This window comes from Lipomyces oligophaga (genome assembly GCF_038497815.1).
Source record: "Lipomyces oligophaga strain CBS 7107 unplaced genomic scaffold V1516scaffold_6, whole genome shotgun sequence".
Classification (NCBI taxonomy): Eukaryota; Fungi; Ascomycota; class Lipomycetes; order Lipomycetales; family Lipomycetaceae; genus Lipomyces; species [Lipomyces] oligophaga.
Window position 1 is genome coordinate 367,244 of NW_027117790.1, and position 23,748 is coordinate 390,991.

The 23,748-nt window shown below is 44.5% G+C and overlaps 6 protein-coding genes across 6 annotated transcripts; 1 reads left to right on the forward strand and 5 right to left on the reverse strand.

The window, feature by feature from the left end:
- Positions 1 to 197: 197 nt before the first annotated feature.
- V1516DRAFT_678296 (DNA topoisomerase) lies at positions 198 to 5,101 on the reverse strand. The gene is made up of 3 exons (XM_066922734.1): positions 4,684 to 5,101; positions 536 to 4,609; positions 198 to 470 (listed from the first exon to the last, which is right to left on the reverse strand). The coding sequence occupies exons 1-3, from the start codon at positions 4,975 to 4,977 to the stop codon at positions 285 to 287; spliced, it is 4,554 nt and encodes a 1,517-aa protein (XP_066776124.1). The 5' UTR covers positions 4,978 to 5,101; the 3' UTR covers positions 198 to 284.
- Positions 5,102 to 5,250: 149 nt separating this feature from the next.
- V1516DRAFT_461891 (uncharacterized protein) lies at positions 5,251 to 6,738 on the reverse strand. Its single transcript, XM_066919070.1, has one exon. The coding sequence runs from the start codon at positions 6,507 to 6,509 to the stop codon at positions 5,463 to 5,465; it is 1,047 nt and encodes a 348-aa protein (XP_066776125.1). The 5' UTR covers positions 6,510 to 6,738; the 3' UTR covers positions 5,251 to 5,462.
- Positions 6,739 to 6,967: 229 nt separating this feature from the next.
- On the reverse strand, positions 6,968 to 8,308 carry V1516DRAFT_686639 (uncharacterized protein; the record flags this gene model as incomplete). The annotated part of the gene is made up of 1 exon (XM_066923673.1): positions 6,968 to 8,308. One exon carries the CDS (start codon positions 8,306 to 8,308, stop codon positions 6,968 to 6,970), a length of 1,341 nt encoding a protein of 446 aa, XP_066776126.1.
- A 229-nt stretch (positions 8,309 to 8,537) lies between these two features.
- V1516DRAFT_678299 (Mis12-Mtw1 protein family-domain-containing protein) lies at positions 8,538 to 10,551 on the reverse strand. The gene is made up of 3 exons (XM_066922735.1): positions 9,332 to 10,551; positions 9,196 to 9,281; positions 8,538 to 9,141 (listed from the first exon to the last, which is right to left on the reverse strand). The coding sequence occupies exons 1-3, from the start codon at positions 10,187 to 10,189 to the stop codon at positions 8,742 to 8,744; spliced, it is 1,344 nt and encodes a 447-aa protein (XP_066776127.1). The 5' UTR covers positions 10,190 to 10,551; the 3' UTR covers positions 8,538 to 8,741.
- On the reverse strand, positions 10,494 to 14,233 carry V1516DRAFT_678303 (phosphatidylserine decarboxylase-domain-containing protein). Its single transcript, XM_066922736.1, has 10 exons — positions 13,826 to 14,233; positions 13,720 to 13,764; positions 13,510 to 13,668; positions 13,369 to 13,457; positions 11,935 to 13,312; positions 11,714 to 11,888; positions 11,529 to 11,670; positions 11,128 to 11,475; positions 10,688 to 11,074; positions 10,494 to 10,632 (listed from the first exon to the last, which is right to left on the reverse strand). Exons 1-10 carry the CDS (start codon positions 14,135 to 14,137, stop codon positions 10,620 to 10,622), a joined length of 3,048 nt encoding a protein of 1,015 aa, XP_066776128.1. The 5' UTR covers positions 14,138 to 14,233; the 3' UTR covers positions 10,494 to 10,619.
- Positions 14,234 to 21,745: 7,512 nt separating this feature from the next.
- V1516DRAFT_665406 (uncharacterized protein) lies at positions 21,746 to 23,739 on the forward strand (the record flags this gene model as incomplete). The annotated part of the gene is made up of 2 exons (XM_066920672.1): positions 21,746 to 23,252; positions 23,306 to 23,739. The coding sequence occupies 2 exons, from the start codon at positions 21,746 to 21,748 to the stop codon at positions 23,737 to 23,739; spliced, it is 1,941 nt and encodes a 646-aa protein (XP_066776129.1).
- Positions 23,740 to 23,748: the final 9 nt, after the last annotated feature.

Consider the following 23,748-nt stretch of genomic DNA (forward strand, 5'->3'; position numbering starts at 1 on the left):
CTTAATAGCTAGTTGATCTATTCTTCAGTCTCTGATCTGAGCTCTCAGACGGGTTTACGCGGCGAAAGAAAAGAAAACAAACAACGGGCTACCGATGATGCCTCCCGTTCAGTCAACCCTAACCGAAAATTCTTGCTTACCCGGAACAGCCGCCTTGTGGACTGCCATATTAGGTAGTGTATTTATTATCGCTTGATGTATGTTTAATGTTCTTGTCAGTCCGACGTATATTTCTATGGAAGCTAGCTACACAGACAGCAATACGCACGCCCACGCATACATGTCTACGAAGGCCGTTCGGTCTTGTATGTAATTTGATTCTGATTCCAGGTCTTTTCAAATTCGTTCAGATCATGGCTCCAGAGATCCTTTGCTGTCTTCTTTAGCAGTATGTTGAGCTCAGTCTCCATGGCATCGCGTTCACGAAGTAATTTTTCATATCTCTCACGCGTAAGCGACCAAATAGCCATCTATACCTGTGTTAGTCTGCGCAGATCATCAAAATCACCCTCTCCACTATCAACAGTATACATACCCCAAGCAAGTAATCATACGAAGATGCCTCTACATCATCGTCTTCTTCTTCATCCTTTCCTATCTCGCTTTCCTCCACTGGGCCAAACTTGTTTTTCTTTGAAATCGGAGGAAACTTTTTCTTTTTCAAATCAAGCACAATCTCCGCCCGACGTCGATTAGATACTGTCAATTCCTTATCAATAATCATTTTGACAAATCGCGCCTGGCTATTCAGTTTCTCCATTTTCTGGGTCAGTGTCTCCGTCAAGTTGAGTTTCCGACGCTGGTAATAATCTAGGCGCAAAAAATAGAAATCCTTGAGAATGTCCTCAGCAGAATCGTACTTCTTGATCCGGCCAGCCCCGTCAAACGCAACCATATTCCCTAGATTGATCGTGCTCGTCAATCGAAATCTATTCAGTAAACCTTCATCAAGAGACTTTTGCATTTCTTCATCGCTCAGCGTGACCACAAACTTAATGTCCATCTTGTGCTGCTCAATCATGTCCTTGATCCATGGCTTTACCTTTTCCGACCCGGCCATTCCAGCAAGCAAAAATTCTTTCGTCGTGACTGTCCACTGTCGGACAGGCAATTCGGTGATCTCAATCGTGTTCTTGCTGACCTGATTCGCTATACCGCTCACCTTAAACTTGTCAGCGGAAAGGCGTTCAGTGGTTCCGCTCCATCCTCGATACCACGGCTCCATCTCCTTCATCAACTCTCCTTTCATCAGTCGACGAATGTTGTTTACCAGGTCAAGAGGATTATAACACGGAATCGACGTACTCCATCCAGTTCCAATACCTTCTGCTCCATTCACAAGAACCATAGGCAGAATTGGCACGTAATACTCTGGCTCAATTCGTGCCTCTTCTTCTGTTAGATAGTTTAGAATTGGATCATCGTCCAAATGGAAAACCTTGCGTGTAATTGGATTCAAAGCTGTATAAATGTAACGTGGTGCAGATGCATCTTTACCTCCTGTAGCTCTGGTGCCGAAAATACCCTTTGGTAGTAGGACATTTAAGTTGTTGCTTCCCACAAAGTCCTGAGCCATACCTACAATTGTAGGCACAAGTGATTGCTCACCATGATGATATGCAGTAACCTCCGATGCATATCCTGCTAGCTGGGAGACCTTGATTCCTCCTTCTAGATTTCGTTTGAAACAAGCAAACAAAATTTTCCGTTGCGCTGGTTTAAGACCATCAACGATTGATGGAATCGATCGCATGTTATCGGCCATACTGAACAGAATTAGTTCCTTATTAATAAAATCCTCAATTGGCACCTTCGGAATCGAAGGGTCTAGATAGGTTCCCGGCTTAAAATTACGTAACCACTCTTTACGATCATCAGCCTTCTTCTTTGAAAACGCAAGGTCGATCGCAAATTTGTCATCATCTTGAATTGCATGGAACTCTTTCAAATGACGATCAAGCTGTCGAAAATATTCTCGGCCTTCTTCAGGTGACGAAGTTCCAAGACCTTTGTAGTACTTGTGTGTCCATGTACATCTTCTTCCTTCATTATCCTTCCATTGCTCATACTCGGGCATCGTGTAAAACGGGATAATCTTGGGTTTTTTGCCCTTTCCAATCGTTACCTTGACAATAGGAGTTATGAATTCGATTAAGAAGCCAGGAATTTCAAGCAATCCAGGGAATGTCGATTCCAAAAAGTTAATTAACAATCCTTTGATATGACTTCCATCGTGGTCCTGATCGGTGAAAATCATCAAATGGCCGTATCGCAAGTCTTTTGTGCTGCTATAATGCTTTTTGTGCTGAAGACCCATAATCTGCTTAATAGCCTGAATCTCTGCATTTTTCAATATCTGGTCTGATGATGCTTCGCGGACATTTAGAATTTTTCCACGTAGCGGATACACACCGTAGTAGTCACGGCCGACCACACTAAGTCCTGCAACTGCAAGCGCTTTAGCAGAATCACCTTCCGTGAGAATTAGTGTGCATTTATGTCCTTCTCTCGTACCAGCCTTGTTAGCGTCGTCAAGTTTAACTAATCCGGTGATCCGATTGCGCTTGGAGCCATCTGTCTTCTTCAGTTGCTTATCAGCATTCATCGTGGCAATATCCATGATACTTTCAATTATACTTGAATTCGCGACTTTCTTAAAAAAGTTGTCTGAAGGTATACATTTCGAGCCAAACGCCGATGGGCGCGTTGTCAATTGCTCCTTAGTTTGCGAGGTGAAAGCAGGATTCTCGATCAAACAGTTAACAAATAAGAATATATTATTACGAATCTGTTGAGGACGAATCGTGCTGCTCTTGCTCTTCTTCTTAAGCGATTCCGTGAGTTTGGTCACAATCTGATCGCAGATATAATTCACATGAGTTCCTCCTGAAGTCGTAGCAATCGAGTTGACAAAGGAAACCTGATTAAAATTTCCATCCGAAACTGCAAAGCCAATTTCCCATCGATCATTAACCACTTCTGTAATTATTGTCGGCGGTGGACCGGTAGGAACGGTTGGCTTGACATCAAGTGGAGGAAAATCGTCGTCGTCCGATTCTCCCTTTACCACTTCTTGCTTGATTTCAGGAGTGAAAGCAGAAAGCGCAGTTACATACATCTCCATGTATTGCTTAAAACCAGTGATTTTCAAACGCTCATCATTCAGATAGACTTTGACCTTCTTCACCGAGCCAGCCAGATCGTAGACTCGGCGCATCATGATCCCAATCAAATCATCATCCAACTCAGACATACCAAACAAGCGCAAATCTGGATTGAAAATAATTCGAGTATATTGATCTCCTTTAGAATTTTTTGTGATCTTTGGCTTGCTCACTTTAGACATATTGTCGGACCAGATCTGTTTATATGCCTGCTTTGACTCGCGATCAGCTGTTTCAATGGTAAATGAAGTAGAGAAAATATTGCAAAGCTTCGCACCGTAACCATTGCGGCCACCTGTGACTTTCTTTTCGTCATCATCGTAGTTGCTCGAAGTTAATAGATTTCCAAATATAAGTTCTGGAATATACATCTGTTCTTTAGAGTGCATTTCGATAGGTATACCTTTACCGTTATTATATATTGTAATCTGGTTGGCTTCTTTATCAATCTTAACTTTCAGAGAATCCATATTCGGATCGCGAATCTTGTTATCTGCAGCATTGACAAGGATTTCGTCGAAGATCTTATAAATACCTGGAACAAATCTGACATTCTTATAAACCATTGATTTTGTGGTCGAGTCAAACGTCCACATCATGCGCTCGGTATATTCGACAGAGCCGATATATGTATCTGGGCGTTTCAAAATATGTTCGAGCTGTGTCAACTTTTGGTAAGTCTCCGAGCTTGTCTTCGATTTTGAAGGTGCAGGAGTGGAGGTTGCTGTTGGAACGACCGGAGATATAGGGCCTGGTACCAGATCTGACGAGTCGATGGAGAAGGAATCATCAAAATTAAGAACATTTTTCTTAGTGGCAGTAGCAACAGGTGAATGCAGATCCAGATTGCTTTCTAAAGGCATCAACGGAGCAGCTGATTTCGTACGTGCTTTTGCAGGAGCTCTCTTAGTGCCTGTAGTTTTTGCAGCAGTACTCTTGATAGGCTTAGTTGCAGGTTTACCTGCTGCTCTAGGGGGTGGTGAAACAGGCTCATAAACGTCCGAGTCGCCGTCATCGTTACTTTGATCCATAGAGTAGTCGTCGTTGTCATCGTCATCGAACAGGGTAGCCTGACGCAAAGGCTTTGCAGCTCTCTTTGACGTTTTTGGAGCAGTGGCAAGCTTTTTTGGTTCCCCAGCGACGACATTCAAATCACTGTCACTGTCAATCGATTCTATTTTCTTTGGTCTTCCACGCTTGCGAGACACATCGGGTTTTGCAGCAGAAGAAGCAGCAGTTACTGCAGCACTGGCTCTTACAGCAGTTTTTTTAACAGCAGAAGAGCCAAGCTTTACCTTTTTCGGAGGAGTGTTCAGCTGAAAATCATCATCATCACTAGGCACCTCAAAATCGAATATATCCGAAGATTCGTTATGGGATCGTTTACGAGCAGCGACAAGTGCAGCTTCGCTAGCTGCGCGACGAGGCGGTTGTGCCTTTTTTGCCTGGAAGTTACAATCAGAATGATATTCGGGCTATTAAATCGAAAAGAGAAACCAAAAAATTATAAATAACTTACAGATCGGACAGGGGAATATTCCAAGTCGTCGTCGTCCTCCGAAGACGAGAAAGAGATCGCTCCACGAGCCATGGTTTTGAAGGGTATTTGAGCACGCGAAAACAGCCGAATCTGCTGGAGACAAGAATAAGGAGTACTATTTTGCTTCGGATGATATATTGCACAGCTCCGCCAGCTTAAAAGCCACAATGGAGAAAGAATCGAGACACGACCAGTGTAAGAGAAAAAAGATACAGCAGTGGTAAGTGTGGGTGACCCAGAAATGTAAACAAAACACTGCTTTACGGTGGTCATGGAAACGCGTCTCCTGGAGTCGACTTGTTACAGAAGAGGTCTAGACAACAAAGTCACCGTCTCAGATACAGCAGCTTGTAAATTAATAAATCCGTTTTAGCCTCATTCAACTATTCAATTATTTACATTTTGTATTATTTTTACGTTTGTGCAAAGAAATTTCCAGCGCTTGCTTTGTCGCTTATTAAGTTATTACTCAGCACAGTCATGTGATAAATATTACCCTGATATTATCACGTGAAACAGACGCGTGACTGACGCGTGAATAGTAACGAACCGGATCCGGATAGTTGAGTCATTCTGTCTGTCCATATAAGATAAGATATTCCTCTTCTGAAATAATAATTGAGTAGTAATATAATAACAAAACAAAAGCAATAACTAAAACAAACAGATACAAAAATAATAAAATATATAGAATCACATAAAAATATAAAATCACATACTATACATCAAAACTACTCCAGTAACACCGCCATACCTATTTACAATGATCTCAACTGTACGAGTGCTTGGATAGCATCGACCTCCCGATCAGGTCGATCAATGTCCATTCCATCATTAGACTTTGAAAAAGACTTTGAAGACAAACCATTTCCGCCGTCACGATCCGGCTGTCCAGAACTTCTAGCAGACGAGACAGACGTAGCTGTGGTTCTTAGAGAAAACACAGAATCAGAAGAAACAGACGACGCAGCACGATCTCGGTCGGTAGAGATTGCTGCAAACGCATTTCCTCGACGAAGAGATTCAACTCCAGCAGATTGCCAGTCTTCTTCGTCGGTGTCGCTATCTCCCTCAACGCTGTCGTCTAGAACCATGTCGTCGACGTCGATATCATCCATATCGATATCATCGTCGTCTCCAAGCATGCTATCTCTCTCGTCAAACGACGATGAAAACATAATGTCTCCATCAAATGGACTCAAGATAGTGGTTGTCACTATATTGGAACCCCGACGCGGTTTGTCGTGCTGCACGACGCGGACTCCAGACAGAGGGGGCGAAAAAGGAAACATATTAGGCGACATGGGTGTAGTGCTCAGATTTCCAGATGACGACGTTGTCGACGTTCGTCGCTGCCTCTGGTACTCAGCAAATCCTTGTTGTCGCTTTTTCTTCTTCTGCTGCTGAAGACGGCGACTAATATCGCCAACAGTAGTAGAGTGCTGGTCTTGGCTCTCGATACTAGTAGACAGTCCCTGCCCTTTTAACTCTCCGGCATTTTCCTTACCATCGACCAAATAGTCGACTGCTTTGTTACTAAAACTCATAGAAGTAGCTCCAATTGGGCTGCTAGAATGTCCGCGCTTCACAGCAAGCACGCCCATCTCGCGTGGCAATGATCTTGCCAGCGGAGCACCTACCGCTCCAGGAGCTGTAAACCGCTGATACTGGTGTTTTGGAGTTCCAGAACGCGATGACCGGCTGCGCACTGCTATGGACGATGCAGACGATGCCGATGACGACAACTCTGAAGATTGCGTGCTGTTATACGCAGACAGGGCCGCTGACAACGCGGATTGAGCCATGGTTAAATGCGGAGAGGGGCGGCGGAGCTGCGTAGAACCTTCTGACGGCAGCAGAAGGAGTAGCGGCTATTGCTGAATCCTTAAAACTCGGCAAAATCACAGACAGACGGATAAAACCTTCGAATTTCCGCAAAAATGCAGAAAAAGGCCGAAAAATGGACTTTCCTTGCGATCCAAAGTTCGAACTGAGGGCCGGCAGAACCACCCGGAAGTATATCCAGTTGGCAATCGACACTTACCCCTCAATTCATGTAGAGGCCGAGTCAGACAATGTCAGCTCGAAAGGAGTGACGTATTCACGTGATGAGTCCAAGTCCGGGGACCGGTAAGGTAAATCAGGAGGGCCATGGGCAGGCAACGGGGGAGGTTATTGGATCTCCACTGCTTTTAGACGGGTAGACCCGAGAACTGGGTGCGCATATATGGATGCAGAGAATACAACGAATCTCTGCAAAATTTTAGACCGCAAGAGATCGAACAAGCTTCTCGCGTGCCTCGATGTCAATCTCGGTTTGATTGCGTAGTTTGCGTTCCACCCACCACTGGTATTTGTCTTCATCAGTCGTTACGTCCGGCAGATGTGTTTGAACTGTACTCTCCCAGTCGACAGGCCCAAAAAGATCTCGATTCCACCAATTTAATCGCCTCGAAAGTTCTGAGTCGTCCTGTGATGGCGGAATCATGCGCATTAGCGCTTTAAGAACGAAAAATGCGCGACCAGACGGATGCCGCTTTGGCGAGATGTGATCAAGGTCAGCATTCACGCCGTAATAAAGCAAAATATCCTGTAGATCGACTGATTCGGTAAACATATGTCTGTATTTCCAGACTTTGTCAATGTCAACCACGTCAACAGAGTCTGCCGGCAGGCCTAGCTGTCGTAGAGCGTCGACTGATACTTTTGATCCTTCATGTATGACGACCATTCGAGCACCACATACCCGATTGAAAAATTCTAATGGCTTAGACGACTTCAGCTGTAGTAAACTCTGATTTGACGGAACTCGGGGTAAGTAGTTCTTAAATACTTGCGCACGATAGCCTTGGACGTTTGCGGTCCAATCGTTTGATTCTCTGGAGAATGTATATCTCGAGTCAACGAAGTGTGAAAATCCATATTCATGGTCCTTTAAATAGAGAAACGCAACTCCAAAGTCATCAATACGATCACCATTAGGTGTGCATTCGACAGCCATGAACATCGTTTTGTTTCTGTGTCGACCGGTCATCCACGTACAAACTTTCTGGTACAAGTTGCGCAGGGCCCTAAAATCTTCGATGTCTTGCTTATGTTTCCGCCACATACGATTGGAGTAGCTCTGGACCAAAAAATTACGCCAGTCAACAAGATCGTTTTGCCAGATTCCGACTGATAATCCTGGAAACGCGCTTAGCTGCTGGCGCAGTTTCCAAGGTGATTTGACAGTCCGTAAGGGGATCTTGTTCTCAAGCAATTTCTCCGAAATAATATCCTGTTCCGGAATCGATGGAATATTATCTAGTTGGAACGGTAACAATCTAAAGTATTCGTAGACCTGCCCTAGAGGTACAAACACGTTTTGCTCGTTTCTGAATTCTGCCGTGGAGATTGTCCAGTCGAACAGCATCAGCATCCTTTTTAGCTGAAAGTACGGCATTAATTCTTTTCGGAGCCATACCTGGTTCTGTGTGACCCTTTCGAAGTGTCCGCTAATGCTTGTTAATCGAACGTATGGCGATTTCCACAGTGAAGGAACTTGCTCGTTCCACACCGAAATCGCCGAGCTCGTGCCCTTCTCGTATGCCTTCAGCGGCCTCATACCACCCAAAGAAATTGCGGCAAATCTGCCTAGATCAACTTCAATGAGCTCTATTCACCTCTTTTCAACTTCGTCGCACTAATAATACATTTTACTTGCCTGTACTCTGCAGGATAAACGCAGTCGTACCACTACACTTAAGCTTATCGAGGTAAAAAAAAAATAGTTTCTACCCTTACCGTTTAGTCCCATTTGATCTGAGCTGATATCACCTAAACACCTAAATAGTGATGAAATACTCGTGAATCCATTTACTGTACATTGAACTAGAGAAGACATAGAATACAAAGGGAAACTCCAAATATTAGACTATAAATGATTAAACCATACGAAAATCCACATCAAAAATCGGAACTCCTGGCGCAAAAACTTGAGAGACTTCGAATCTCTTAACCTCATATCATACATTCCAAATGTTCCTTTTTCTTGCAGCTCATGACTGCTCGGCTTTCGATAACGACCGCAGAACTTCGCGGATATCCAACTTGTCTGTGCCTGCTTGTCTCTGTGCTTCTGCTTCACCACTTGCCAGCGCCCCCGTGGCGCGCTTTATAATATTATCGGCGTACTTTTCACTGGCCATGGACAGTCCCCGAATCTGGTTCACACTGTGACGAACAGTATCAACATCAACCTCGACGTCATTTAGCCGCAGTTCTAAAGCCTTGAGCTTTTTGGCTTCGTCGACTTCTGATAATTCTTTGCTCGCTTCATGCGATAAAAACGAAGCCTCTTTGGGCAGTAATAATGACACGTCCATATCGGTCGTTCTGGTAGAAATACTAGGGCCCGACCTTTCCATTTCTTCCCATGCTAATTTCTCCACTTTTAATCTAAAAACTGTTAAAATTGATTCACTTCAGCCAATACAATACTTTAGTACATACGACTCAAGTCGCTCTTTGAACTCGTCCACTTTAGCTTTATTGGCAATATTTTGTGGATTAGGCTTCGTCAAAACTTCATCCTCATCCTAATCTGTGTTAGAAATTGAACGCTTGAGCTTGTATCAAGGTTACATACCGGTCGACCCCACCAGCTGACAGATATCCGCCCGGCCGTTATATCCTTTAGCAGTTCTTCCTGTATAGTTCGTGCAATATCAGCAGCCGGAGATAGAATTGTTTTTGAGTTTGTATTCTTCGACTGTTGATCTTTCTGCTTCATCTCATCCAACGACCTCTGGCCGCACCAAGTGAGAAGCTGTTTCATCCGATGAGGATCTGACAAATCTGCGTCCAGATGCTTATAGAAGTCTTCGACAGGAATATCTGAATGAGGAACTGCCACGAGTCCACTAGATATTGAGCTGGCCCGTTTGCCGCGCATTCCCAAACTGCTCCGTCGGGAATTTCCATGTTGTCGTAGTTGTTGATTTCGTCGAATCATTGGAGTGTCCGTCAAAGGCAACGAAATAGTTGTTGTATGCGAATCTGTTGTAAGATCTTGCTCCTGCTTGTTAGGAATATTAGCGATGTGAATTGCCTGTGTCGGAACTAGTGGCTTCTCTTGAATTGGCGACGGAGTCGGCAGGTTCCGTATTCTAGTAAACATAAAGCCATCGTCTTCTTCCTGGGCACCGACCGCGATTGATGACGATCTTCTCGGTTTTCTTGTCGTGCGAGAACTTTCCAATATCTTTGATTCAGCAGCGACAGCAGCAGCGCGTCTTCGCTTGACCGGCCCCGGTTCCTTTGGCTTGACGATATGTTCTTCAAATGGATCTTCTAAATCACGTTCCCGTGTCCGACGCTTACTGGACCGAGCACTAAGTTTCTGTAGCGGTGGCATTCTTCGTTCAAGACCTCGTCTGGCGGAGATGCTGGGTATTATTATTCCTGGTGCTGGTATAGTAGCAATAGGCGCGTGCCTTGACGGCATACTCTATCCGCGCCTCGCGATTGTAATATTACTTTAGCCCGAGTTCTCAAGAATTGCTATACACTATAAAACTTTTGCGCTTGCCGATTGTTCCATGAGACGTAACGGGTTCGTTTGGATATGTATTTTCAAATTAGAGTCGAAAAGCCTTCGATCAAAACGCGTCAAAATTCTGTATTTGCGCCGTTCGCAAACACAATCCGCTGGTCAAACAGCCCTGATTTCTGCAAACTAAGTTGACACCAGCTCTACTCGTCAGGGAATCTGCTTTTACTTGAGCCCTTACAGATAGAGGTTGTTACAATCCTGGTCAAATTGGATGAATTCGATTTTTGATGAGATGTAAAGTCGTAAAGGTAAGGGTAAAACATCCAAACAGGGTAATCCGTTTTCAGTCGTCGTTGTCTAGGCAACCTACACACAATGAATTTTATACAAACATGCTTCGTAAATTAACGTAAATTATAATATTCGAACAGAGTAATAGAAATAGTTTACCTTCCTTCGATACGACGACGAGCTTCTTCTCGTTGCATACTACTTAGTGAATCAGGGTCAATAATGGGAGATCTTATGAATTCAGGTTCATCAGTAGAATGACCAACCGACATGCCAACCTGAATCAGTGTTTCCAGAGCAGTGGAAGAATTCGTCGTTAAATCCGAGTCCCAGTTCATTCTATCGTGCTGAAATAAAACAAGAATCGTGCTTCCTCCAAACTTGAAATATCCGAGTTGGTCAGAACGGCATACCCGCTGACCTTCCTTTGCCGTAATGACCGTGCTGCCGACCATCATGGCTCCCACACACACAACCATTACGCGTCCAAACTGATCGGAGTCAATAGGAACTAACACACGGATATTATCGCCGTATACATCGAGTCTGATGGTAGGTCAGGAAAACTAAACTATCGATCAATAATTAAAAGCACATACTCGGATCGAATCGCCATCGGATTGACTGTATAATAAGCTCCTTCGATCGTCTTGGGCTTGCCCATAATGCCATCTACTGGGATATGGAATCGGTGATAATCTTGAGGAGCTAACCTAAAAATACCGAACGAGCCTCCGATAAAACTTTCCACGTCGTCAGGATAAGCACTTCCGAAAAGTCGAGCAATTGAAAAGCTCTTTCCTTTCACCCAGATGTTTGTCGCGGCCGTCAAATCATCAAATACAACTGACCGGCAATCTGCAGGGGATGTGACAATCTTGGGATTGTCCGGAGCAATACAAGGCCGTGCACCAGGTTTCAGTTCGCGATAGAAAAAGTCGTTAAATCTAATTACGTCAATTCTCAGGTAACAATCTGAGCATACCATATCAAAACATACGTTTTGAAACTTTCAATCGGAAGTAGAACCTGACTCATATCCAGTTTATGAAAATTAATGAACGGCCGAATACTTTTGGCAGATTTCGGGTCGTCGTATTTTATACCTTGCTTAATGGATAAGCTTGCCAAGATTCGACGGACTGTCCTAATTAGATTAAATCATATGCGACTAAATGAACTTACTATTCTTCCTTTCCATTTCCTTACTTCGAAGACCTTTGTATAACAATCTGATTCCAAGACGAACATAAGGACTCATTCTTTCTTCAGATATTATCCCCGTAATGCGGTCTTGAACCAGGATGTTGGCGGAATTGGCGCCTAGTTTGTAATTACCAAACGATATTCTGGAAATAGTCTTTGATTCGTTAGAGCTGCTTGAATGCGCCAAAAGTTCAACATACATTTCCGACCCAGTTACGTTGTGCTTGCGCAGACGTGACGTAGCTATTCATTGAAGCCAAATCGACTGATTTCCAGTCCTGGGAAATACAAGTAGCGATATGCGAGATAATGTTTATATCTGAATTTCTGTCCATTCGAGGTTCATGACAAACCGGGCATTCCTTGATTTTAATCATTCTCTCGACAGCTTGTTCTTCGAATTCATCAAAGTAGGTATCGTGGTCGATCTGATCAACAGTAGAATCGGCAGATGCAACAGAATTAGTACTGAGCTCTCTCAATTTGGAGTCAATCTCTCGCATAGTCTCTTCAGTAATGACGTGCCCATTTGCATCAGGAACCGCGTCATGAGCATCTTGAGGCTCTACAACGATTGGAATAGATTTAGCGACCGAATTTGACCGCGTCTCAGCCGCCAATCGAGCGTCCAAACAAATAACAGCCTGATCAATAGTTAGATCTTCATCAAGCGAAAGCCCGCTTTTCAACCAAAAACTGTCAATGGTATGACTATGCAGTGTTGCTCCTAAGTAGTCCAGCATATCACCTAGTTCCGTGCGCGAAATCATCCCGCTCTCGTCATCATCGAACTGGACAAGGAGATGTCTCCAGAGTTCTTGTCTTAAAGCAGGATAAGGCATATATTTCGCACGAATGTGAACCACGGGATTATATTGGTTTTCTTTATCTTGGGATAATGGAATATCAAACACGTGGAATCCAGACTCAAAATCCAAAGTATGTTGTTTGACTGAGCTTTTCGTCATGGGTAACTTGTACAAACCTGTGCTTTGATCTAGTTTCGGCGAATAAGGAGCCAATTCAGCGAGCGCAAAAATTGTCCGAGCAACAAAATCGTTGTTTGTAAACGAATCTCTGTCAACGACGTCGATATTGAATGAATAGGCTTGCTCATGCAGGCCCACAGAGAAAAGCATTTTTTCGTTATAAATGGGATTTAGTGAATGTTTAGCAATTCCTGTGCGGGCGACATTCTTGCCGAATGAAATAACTACGTATGGATCCATATCGAATCCGGTTCGAGTGGCGTTTCGTTCAGGTGGCAGATCATTCACAGATAAAACTTCCAAAAATACTACTCCAGCCATGTTGTGGACGTTTTCCATTCTATATGAAGTAGTGAAACTGCGCTTCAGGGAGGGTGTAGAATCTGGGTCGACAAGACTTGCCGTACTGTCTTCAGCGGATTCAAACACTGGCCGTACAGCAAACTTAGATATTGACATCCATTTTTCTAGAATCTGTTCATTAGAGAGCGAAATTGTTTCCGAATCCTGGAGTGACAAGCGGATTTGTAAAGCTCCCGTTACATACTCTTTTCCTGATTTCTCGGAATACAGTTCAATCCAATGCGGTCTGAAGTTAGAATGCAAATACACAAATTAGATACATGGATGGTTGACGAGACATACTTGTTTTCAGGTACGTTGATAACTGGTAACTGAGGATCTGTCACTCGGAAATGATCGACTAGGTCGATTTCGAAACTTCCTAGGTAATCCTAATCGTGAATTGCTTAGTTTCTCACAGAGAATAAATCTTGATTTACTTACATTTACGAAACGATCCTGATCCCAGACCACTCCCGAGAGTGTCAGATCAGACTGATAGGGGTAGATGGCAATCGAATATCGCGCATTCCATTCAGGATTCAATGTTTTCGGGATCGTTTGAGAACGAATTTTGTATTCTCCAAGCTGGATCACGACAAACTGGATTGTTAAGAGTCAGAGAACTTGAGCTGAATAGTATCTTGAACCTACTGGATCGCTGGTTCCTCCACGATCTCGAGCAGCAAGACCGCGTGCCTGTTGACAAAAGTCAGAATAGTTCAATCAGGGAATGATAGCAAATTCAATATGAGCTTACTTTAATGATTTCGACATTGAGGCTTAAAGCTGGCGCTGGATCAGGGCCAGCTGAATCTGATTTTGACTTGGAGCGCGAATTAGAACGCGAATGAGATCGCGACCGCGACCGCGACCGCGGTCCAATTATAGACGCCAGTTTTAGCACGTTCAGAGACGACATTTGGAAGCGGTTTGCATACGAATTAGCAAATGGCAAAGCAAATGATACGCAATAATGATCGACTCGCGGTCTTTGTCTGCCATTCATGTGACCTAGCCGATGAGCCTCTTCAAGTAGCTGTAGAATTGGAGTTATGTAATCATAGTGCATTAGCTGTTGTTTTGTAATAAGCTGTCATTGATATATGATGTATGAAGTATGGACGGCTAGGAAGACTAGGACAGCTATTCAGAAGTCTAAATGAGATGATAGAAATGCAAGAACTGGAAGAATGTAGATAGGAAATCCTATGGTCTCAAGGGTGATCATACTTATAGACTCGAAGTCATTGATTTGGTGTATTATCGAAGTGAATAGTATATTAGATATCAATAATCAAAATTTAACTAATATTACGACAATTGTTAATTCAAAAATTTCTTGTAGTTCTACTCCAAACAAACTGTCCATTGAGTAGACTGCGCAAATCGAGTCTAATTCTAATAAGCTCAGTTCAATCATTAACAAGTGTCGGCTTGAGACCAGAGATCCAAATCTGTCAACAGCATAGGATTGCATAAAATCTAGTTTCGTACATATCTATAAACTGGTCAAATTCCTCTTCATAAATATTCGCCTAATTGTGCATAAATTAAATAGCGAGATCGAGCAGACACTGGAGGCTGAGATTAAAACGATGGTTAGATTCTTTGAGAACAGCTGTATCGTGGCCAAGAATTGAGGCTCACAAAAGATAACAAATATAACTGAAAGAGGACACTCTTTAATCCGATGAAGACTTGATTCAGTACGGACCTGACAAGCCGGTGCCAGAGCTGGATTCAACAGGTTCTGCCAATCATGAAGTTTGGTCGGAACTGGTATAGCTGGCTACTGCGATGGCGATAGATAATATGACAGAATTAAATCTAAATTCACAGAAAATGCAAGAAATTAAATACAGTGCATCAGCCAGATTTAGGAAAGCGCAACATAACGCATATCCGACAGCCGTATCAGCTCTCAATGCCCCAGATTTCGGGCCTAGTATCTAATTGCGAAGTAGAAGCAGATACAAGATAAACATGTGTGCAAACATAGATATTGCGAGTATCTCATTCAAGATATACTATAAGGATATATAGCCAAGAAGGTCTAGTAGTTAAGTCTGGATATCAGCCGTTAGAAATATTCAAGGCAATTTTTGATTAACCAGTCATAGCAAATAGCCTCGCTAACTCTTCCGGATACGATGCCGTTGATCTATCATTCCTCTCGAAAGAAAACAACAATCGCAAAAGTATTTCCGTAATAGATTGAGTATTCCGCGCGCTCTATATGCTCCATTGTCCACTTATTCGCAATTCCACATTAACTGCTCAACTGTCCAGCCTGGGGTCTATTCAGCTGCATGGATATGACAAGAAAAACTCTCCTACTCCGAGATAAAAAGACGCAAATTTCAGCGACAGGATTTGTCATTATGCTCTTTGCCTAAGACTATTTAGTAAAATATTTCCTAATCGAATAAAATCGTAAGATCTTTCGATGTCGCGACAGTTAGCAACGGCTAATGAAGAAGAACATAGGAAAAAATTTCTCCATCCCTCCATTCTTCATATGATCTGTGAGTTTCTCAGCAATTGCTGAACTCCTGTCGCAAGACCCAAAGAAAAAACAAAGATATCAGCCAGCTAAGGGCGAAATCTAACTCTCTTCAGTGTGAACCCCAGACAAGTTGCAATTAGCTGGCGTCGGCGCTGCAGGTGGTATAGCATTTTAGATTTCGCTAAATTGTTGCAATTCCACCATTCCGAATTAGGGCTTTCGTTACTTTTGAGGGATCGTGTCTTTTTAATTTCGGTTGAAACCGCAAAATCAAGCCAGACCCAAAACAGCGATTCAGCAACACCAAATAGAATAAACTTCTGTGGCGGACTGCTGGCAAAGCAACGCAACGTAACGGAGCGCAACAAAAAAAAACGGCCACCTGGTCGGCACTGGTATGAAGGTATTACAAGTACGACTTAAACAGAGCCGCCAGCTGTAACTATTATTTTTCTGCTATTACTTTCGCTAGCCTGATCGAGCTAATACTGAAACTTTTCCCTTGAATTATAGAGGGTTTCTCTTGTTGAAAATGAACAAAAAGCCAAAAGAAAATTTTTTCTTCGAGTGGTGGGCTCGGATTCTCAAACTGACAGCACCACCCAAATAACTCGTCTGGCGCTCTGTCAAATGGTATCCGGCCGTCTGGTGTGCAGTCATGACATTTAATACTGAACAATTATGTCATACTCTGAGAGACAAAAACTTTTGTTCGGCTGGCTTGGTTGGAGTGAAGGGGGAGGTTTTGCCCTGCGTTTGCATTGGAAGTGCAGAAGTACCAGTTACCTGCGCTTGTCTAGATAAATTGAGCTGCAGAATTATTCCACTGGATCAAGAAGATACCCCCAGTTTGCCGAAGTGCCGAAAGAACATAAAAAAAAGATCTTGAACAGGTAGATTTAATTTTGCAGGCATTCCAGTTCTGTCAGGATCTCTCTGGCGCGACCACTTTCGGATGTACAAAGCCACACATTTCGTCTATCTACGTCTGCTAGTCTACCACTATCTGCTCGATTTAATGCAATGGAATTTGTGTTTATACCGCTGCCGCTCTCGTTTAGCCATTTGCCTTTCATTGTCAGCCGTCTCGATAGAGTGAACTCAACAAGTGCAGTGAGGGTACGCGCGGACTCCGTGATCAGGCGTCAATGGTCTGTTCTTAACCGGTATGAGGAACAAGATTTGCGGTGGTGGAGGTAAAACCAATGATGTAGATAGCGTCCTGCGGAGACAGGCCGGACCAAAGCCTTTGTCGCCTTGGAGGGCTTCTGACGTTCTGGCTCGAGTGGTGCTGGCCGAGAGCCCAGCTTCGCTTGAGATTGACATGTTCAGTCGATCTTGACATACTTTACCACACTTCCTTATATGCTAATTGGATTATTGGCCTGTAAACATTGCGAATGTAAGGTGGCAACTTAACGGGACAGTAGGATAACGTTAACTCCGACAGCAAAAAACCTCCCATACAAATGCACCGTCAAGCCAAATCAAATCGAAGAGTAAACCAAAAAAGTAAATTGAGGCTGACTGAAAACTCCTTCTAAGTAGATATTGCTGCTGGACAATTATAGGAGCGAGACTATTTAGAGGAACGGTCTACGAATACTCCTATACTCAAATAGAGCATCTTGAATGTTAGAATCTCGTACGATTTTGGCGGTTAGTAAGGATTAGAAAGCAGACGGTAAATACAGTTGGGCTGAGTTTACAGAATACCTAACGTTGCGGACGTTAGGGAGGTTACTATTTTGCATGGAAATCAGCAGCGAACAGTAGTTACCCACCAGCCTTCGGGCTCCACAGGGCGACTCGATCATAGAATACAAACTCAGCATCTAGAGCAGGGGCCTATCTAGGAACAATCTCATAAGCGGATGCAACAAAACTGTTGGTGACTTGGAAGTGCTGCTGCGTCGAACATTCGTTACAGATGTGGCAGGAAGGAATATTCCGTAGATCAGGAAAACAAGCAACGAAGCATTCTGTGTGTTGAGGATCTCTTATAGAAGCTGGCTTGAGGAGAGTTCTACATGGAAGCTGCGATTGCTGTGAGTACCACATAGAAACCAACTGACGAGATGACGATATGTTAATTCGGTCTTTCGTGATTTGGACAAGCCCCGATGATCGCGAAAGCGACCAGGTCAAAAAAAAAATCAGGCAAGCAAAGTAGCAAGAAGTTATTTTCTAATTCACGAACCGCAAAACTTTTGCATGGTGATACGTCTCCTTTTCGACGGCTGATAACTAAATTCTGCACAGAGACCTACCCTTCGGAGGACTAGATATACTTTACGTGGCTTATGACGGAAGAGCTACGAATCAAAACCCACGGAAAAATTTTTATCTGTATTCGTGTTCAAATTTCTTTCCGCCGGTTTGATCGTTTATGGCCCATTTTCTCCAACGGAGCGTGATCGTCCCGCTCATTGCAGACATGTACAGGGTCTGTCTCCGCATGCTCACATTAGATGTCCAGTTAATATATCAGTAGTTTTTGCTTTTTATGGGCTGATCTCGGCTGCAGGGTGGAATGAATTATTACAGTCCAATGACACATCTGCACAAAGCGTAAAGGACAAAGCATAGACGTTTCTACTGCCTTCATACCATCTGCTTCGTTGAAAATGTGGATCAAAGCTATACTAGTATATAGTCCTGACCGAAAAGTGTACCGGGAGCGCAATTAATTTCCTAAGGATTTGCATACTATATATCCATGTTATTAAGTGCCCATCCGAGACGTCTGTCTGCGCTAGCCTTTCTTAATTTCGCAGCTGTCTGCGTCGAAATTTCTACTATATCTACTTATGACTGGAAGGCAACAAAAGAAAATATCAAGCAAAAAGTAGAGAACGTAAACAAAATTTTTAAGCACTGTGAGTTTCCCGTGTTTAGTCCCTTTGGCCGTTGCTTCCTAAAACCGTTGTTTTCGGCCTTGGTGGTGGTGCCGCCAGCTCCAGATCAAGCTGGAGGCGGCGAGATGATTGGCTGCCGAACGGAAAATTTTTTAAGGTTACAATAGGCACGATTTATGGGATACATGTGTAAGACGACTCCGAGCGGTGTCTGTCTAGAATATAAGCGAACAGGCCTAGTGCTGCCTTGAGAGTGGTGAAGGTAGTGATTGTAGTGGCTGCGACGAACTCGGGCGATAGAATAAACAATGTTGAACCGGACTAGGAAGTAATTGCTGAGGCATGGAGAGCACTATGCCATTACAGCGAATACCGGATAACAAGGATGCCATCCTAAACAGATTTAAGAACTTCCTGGCAGAAGCGAGCCCTAAGATCCAACGATATAGGTTTATCTACTGCGACAGCGCAATCTAGATAATATGGATCGCCATCTGTGTTATACGGGTTGACATCCACAATGTTGCCGACTGCATGCAGAGGCGGATCTTCATAAAAAGGCAATCTCGACCGAGATCGCTCTGGCCACATAACTTCTCTCGTAAACAGCAACGCGACTACGGCCAGCACGTACATGAAGCCGATCAGCACTTTGCAGATACGGTGGGTAGATACCAGATTGTAGCCCATCACATCCAAATCCGCGTAAGAAAACTCAGAGTCGATCAGAGAGGATGAGCAATATGTGCATCATAGACAACGTACCGCCACCGTTCACTGACACAACCATCTGGCCTAATCTGGTCTCCTCCTTGCGGGAAGGAGGGGACACAGAGAGAGGGTACGGACACGAACTGTATAGACATGTGCGATAAGATAAGTTTTAGCTTTCAGATAGCCACGTGCGTGTTCAAGCTGATAAAAGGTATTATCTGCGAAACGACATGTGTTCTTTGGAGCATGGTTCCTGATGACTGAGATATGAATACGAAGAACGTACTCGGCCTAGGGCTATCGCTTTCCAAGCGAATGGAACAAGAGTGTGCTAAACAGCTCGTCAACGAAAATCTTTGCCTGGAAGGGGCAAGAGGACTTTTTTAGCAGAGGCACTATTAGGCAGTCGTCCGGCACGTAGATTAAATTTACCAGTATTCGTGCTACTTCCCAGTGTTCCGTCCTAAAGAAGCCTAGCGACATATTTTCATGATTTTAACACAAAACGCTGCATGAGGAAGAACACAAGCGGTGACGTATAGTGAGTAGGGCAATAGAAAGGAAGGTAGGTTAGAGGACAGACAGGACACCGCTTCCAGGGATTGGCATCTGGGGCCGGGCTATGCAAGCTCAAAAATATTTTGCACTGCTGCATGACGGATGATTCAGATGTGTGCTGCCGTACAAAGTACGCATGGAGCGGGAAGACTCCCGGTGCAATAATCTCATCACAAAGAACAAAACGAGGTTTCTCGGACGATTTGCTAGCGACCGGCCTTACCGCATTCGGCAGGAGTCGGTGCAATTTTTTTTTGCAGACTAGCCTTTACCGCACAAACAAACAAATAGCCCAGGGCGAGAATAGACAGAACACAACAGAACACAGCAACCTCAACATGCGATCGAATCGGTTATTACATCGTTGATCTCAATTCGTATGATTGCAACCCAAACTGAGTAGTTGATCCGGCTCAGTACTTGCTCTCGCACTGTTCCGGCACATCTGCGCACAGCAGCGCTGGCCTCGTCTAAAGTGGGCTTTGTTTGGAATTCATCCGTGACTACCCAGACATAGTGTGCAAGTGCGCAAGTTTGCAACTTTTAGCAAAACTTTATTCGCGACAGATCTAATATCATGCGAGTTTGTTTTGAATCATTCTCGAAGTTCTAGAAGTACTGTCCAGCCAACAGCTGATGAATGTTGCTAGCTGTCTCCCTCCTGCTCTCTCCGTGTCCATCTTGCCTGGACTACTTTCCCCAGCTTACTCACTCGCCGATAGCGCTCTCCAGTTCCACGGATAGCATCATCGACCCTCCCAAAGCTGAATTCCAGTCCGCCGCTATCCGTCATCCGTGCTAAAATCGGCCACTGAATATGGCCACCGCCCTCACTTTCCTTGCCTTCCGGTCTAAGAACTGCGTAATTAGCAGCCGCCAAACTCGAAACCTAGTTCTCCGCCGCGCAGCTGTCAACATTGTATTAGCCGACGGTTAGTATACGACGTCTGTGCTCATGCTCTTGGTACCAATTTCTAGGCCCCACCTCGGAAGCTAGTATAGACAGCTGCAGCACATGATCGGTTTGTCGTGCGGGCTGGCTCCATTGACGGGAGGTCTGCTACAGGAACTGCGCAACAATCACAGAAAGTCAATGTAGTATGGCGATCGTTCTGCGCTCTTGCTCTTGGTCTTGGTTCTGCACTCCTGCTGCTCCTTCGAGCCCGTTGGTAACCTCGTACCCAAGGCTACTTACGCCAAAACTTCAATTACGCTCCAGCTGCATGGTACAACAAGCCTTGTCCCGCATGCTTCATCGGTTCTTATTCGGCTGCTGCTGTTGTCCGACCTCATTTACATTCACATCTTTCTCCCCAATCCAGCCAGGCCAGTCTACCTGTGGGCTCGCCTTCCTTGGAGGCCGCACCCTGTACTGCTCGCGCCTCGTCGTCATTTCTTATTCTACTTGTTTTCATTTCACTGTTTCTCGCCCTCTTCTCCTCCCCAGCTTGCTTCTGCTGTAACTTTCTGTCGGTTCATGTCCGTCTGCCTGACATCTGTTCAGCCGTTTTTTTATCTTCATTTTTTGTCCTTCTCTTTGAACCTAGTCTTCCGTATATATATGCGTGCGCTCCATATGGCAGCCCTCAATCGTGTTTGTTAACCCATCAAGGAGACTGTGTCCATCTGCTGCTCGTTGCGCCGATTACGCTCGGTGTTTTTTTTTTTCACCATATTATCTAGCCTCTCGTTCATTTCTTATAAGCATCGGTCTCCCTGTCTGGTTCTTGTTATCTCGCGTTCTGTCTCGTTCTTGCACCGTCTACCGCTTCTTGGGACCAATTTCCTCCCCAAAAAGCTCAGGTCCGGGAGTGCTTGCTGTCTGCGCTTACACTTCACACATTCCTTTGCTCGAATTGATGTCTATAGTCGTCCTCCCTGCCGTTCTGAGTGCCTCCTTGTCTCTTTGACCTGACTTTCCAAATATTCCAGCTCTATTCCAGCTCTTCATTTCCATGTACGATGTCTCCTCTAGTCTTTGTCCTGTCTCGCTGATCCTCTACTAACTTTCTCTACTACAGTGCCGTCCTGGGTCCGTCTCATGGACTACAGCGAGCAAGCTAGTCCAACTACGCAACCTCCAAACAATCTGCAAACACACTCGTTAGCTGTTCCAAGTTCGTCGCATTCTTCTTCGCCTCGGTCTTCACATACACCAGTTTCAGGGTCCGAGAATATTACCTTGACTCGCTTGCCCGTCGCTTTACCTCCGCCGCCCCAAATGTCTCTCTCTTTGCCTCCATCCTTGCCACCTTCTTTACCGGCCTCAGGATCGCATGCATATTTCCCGCGCTGTTCTTCCGATCCTGCTGCATGGACTATCGCCAATCGTCGACGAACCACCGGTGTGTCCTCTCCGTGGAATGTCTCGATATCACCCAAGCCTGGTCTGGCTGGTCCCATTGTCCCCTCGGCATCAGTACAGTCGGCTGTTTTCAATAATGCCCGACATCTGAATCGACCTACATATTCCTCACCTAAACAAGAGTTTCAAGAAGAATTACAAGGTTCTAATACAGGATTCTCGTTGCAGCAACCGCATCAAAACCAAAACCAAAGCCAACATCAAAGCCAACATCAAAGCCAAAACCCAAGTCAAAACCTACAAGCTCTAAACGTTAGTGACTCTAGTATCGACCAGCCGCAACAGCAAGCCATGATATTCCAGAATTCGGTGTCTCAGTATCCTCCAGATCGATATGTTCCGCAAGAGTCGTCCTTAGTCCGTCAGCAACCTGTGTCCGGAACATCGACCTCTGCTGTTTTCTCAACTACAATCAGTAAAGCAAACGTCGCTTCTACCTATCGACCCGACGTGGAGTATTTCCTTGATAGCATGTCGCGAATGTATCACTTTCTTGCAAACAGTACAGTTCCTAATAGTATTATTCAAGGTCCTCCGGTATCCTCCGGCCAATCCAAGACCACAGTATCTGCAACAGTTCACCAGCAGATTCCTTCCATGGCGGCTTTGGATGATATTTTACTGAAAGCAGAGGAAACGTTTCAGTTTCTGCGCGATTGGCGTAATACTTTGCTTATAGATCCACAGTCTGCAGTCGAGGATACTGCAATTATCTCTCAACAGCCACCAACACAGGTACAACCTGCAGTTGTAGCCTCGGGCATTGCAGAACCATCTGCAGGAATCATGAGACCTGGAAGTGCGTTTTCGCCTGCATCGCGGTCTGGCGAAACTGACACAGACAGAAATTCACCCTTAGTTTCGCACAGTTTGAGTAATCGGTCTGTTGCCGTTCAAGCTCCTGGACTGGTACTCCGAAACTTCAGTCCAGAGAGAATAACGACTATGCCCATCGCAGCTCAATCACTTCCACCAAGTAGTTCTACGGTTTCAGTCCCTGTAGTCGGGGTATCCACATCCGTGGTCATTGCTGGAGGACCCCCACCGAGTTCTATTCCGGTGAGTAGAAAACGATATCGAGGATCACAACCAAGTCGATGTCGACAGTGTGGAATTACTGAGACTCCTGAATGGCGGCGAGGACCGGACGGGGCGCGAACGCTCTGTAATGCTTGTGGACTACGTAAGTACGATTGTATCAAATGAATATCTGCAGAAAGATACTGACAACTGTAGATCATGCGAAAATGTTGAGAAAGCAGTCTATGAAGGAAACTAAAGAATCTCCGCAACGAAATAGTCCAAGCCCAATCTCGTCGACCTCATCGGTTACTCCAAGAGACTCAGCATTCAAGCTGTCCACAATCATGAACGGTCTATCCACTTCATCTTCAGCGACTTCTCCGAGCTCCAGTAGTCGCTCTACAGTTAATACAGAGGAGGCTTTTGAGAGTGGAGTAGGTTATGCAAGAAATAGCTTGCACCAATCACAACAACCACAACAAGGCCATCAAAGCCAACAAAGTCACCAGAGTCAGCAGAGACACCCAGTTCAACCGGAACTTTCAAACACTAATAGTAAACTTGGCTTACGCCTTCAAAAGGATAGGCTAGACCATTCTCAAGCACAGTCATATACCTACGACAAGCCAAGCGGGGCATTACGCTGAAAGAGAAGG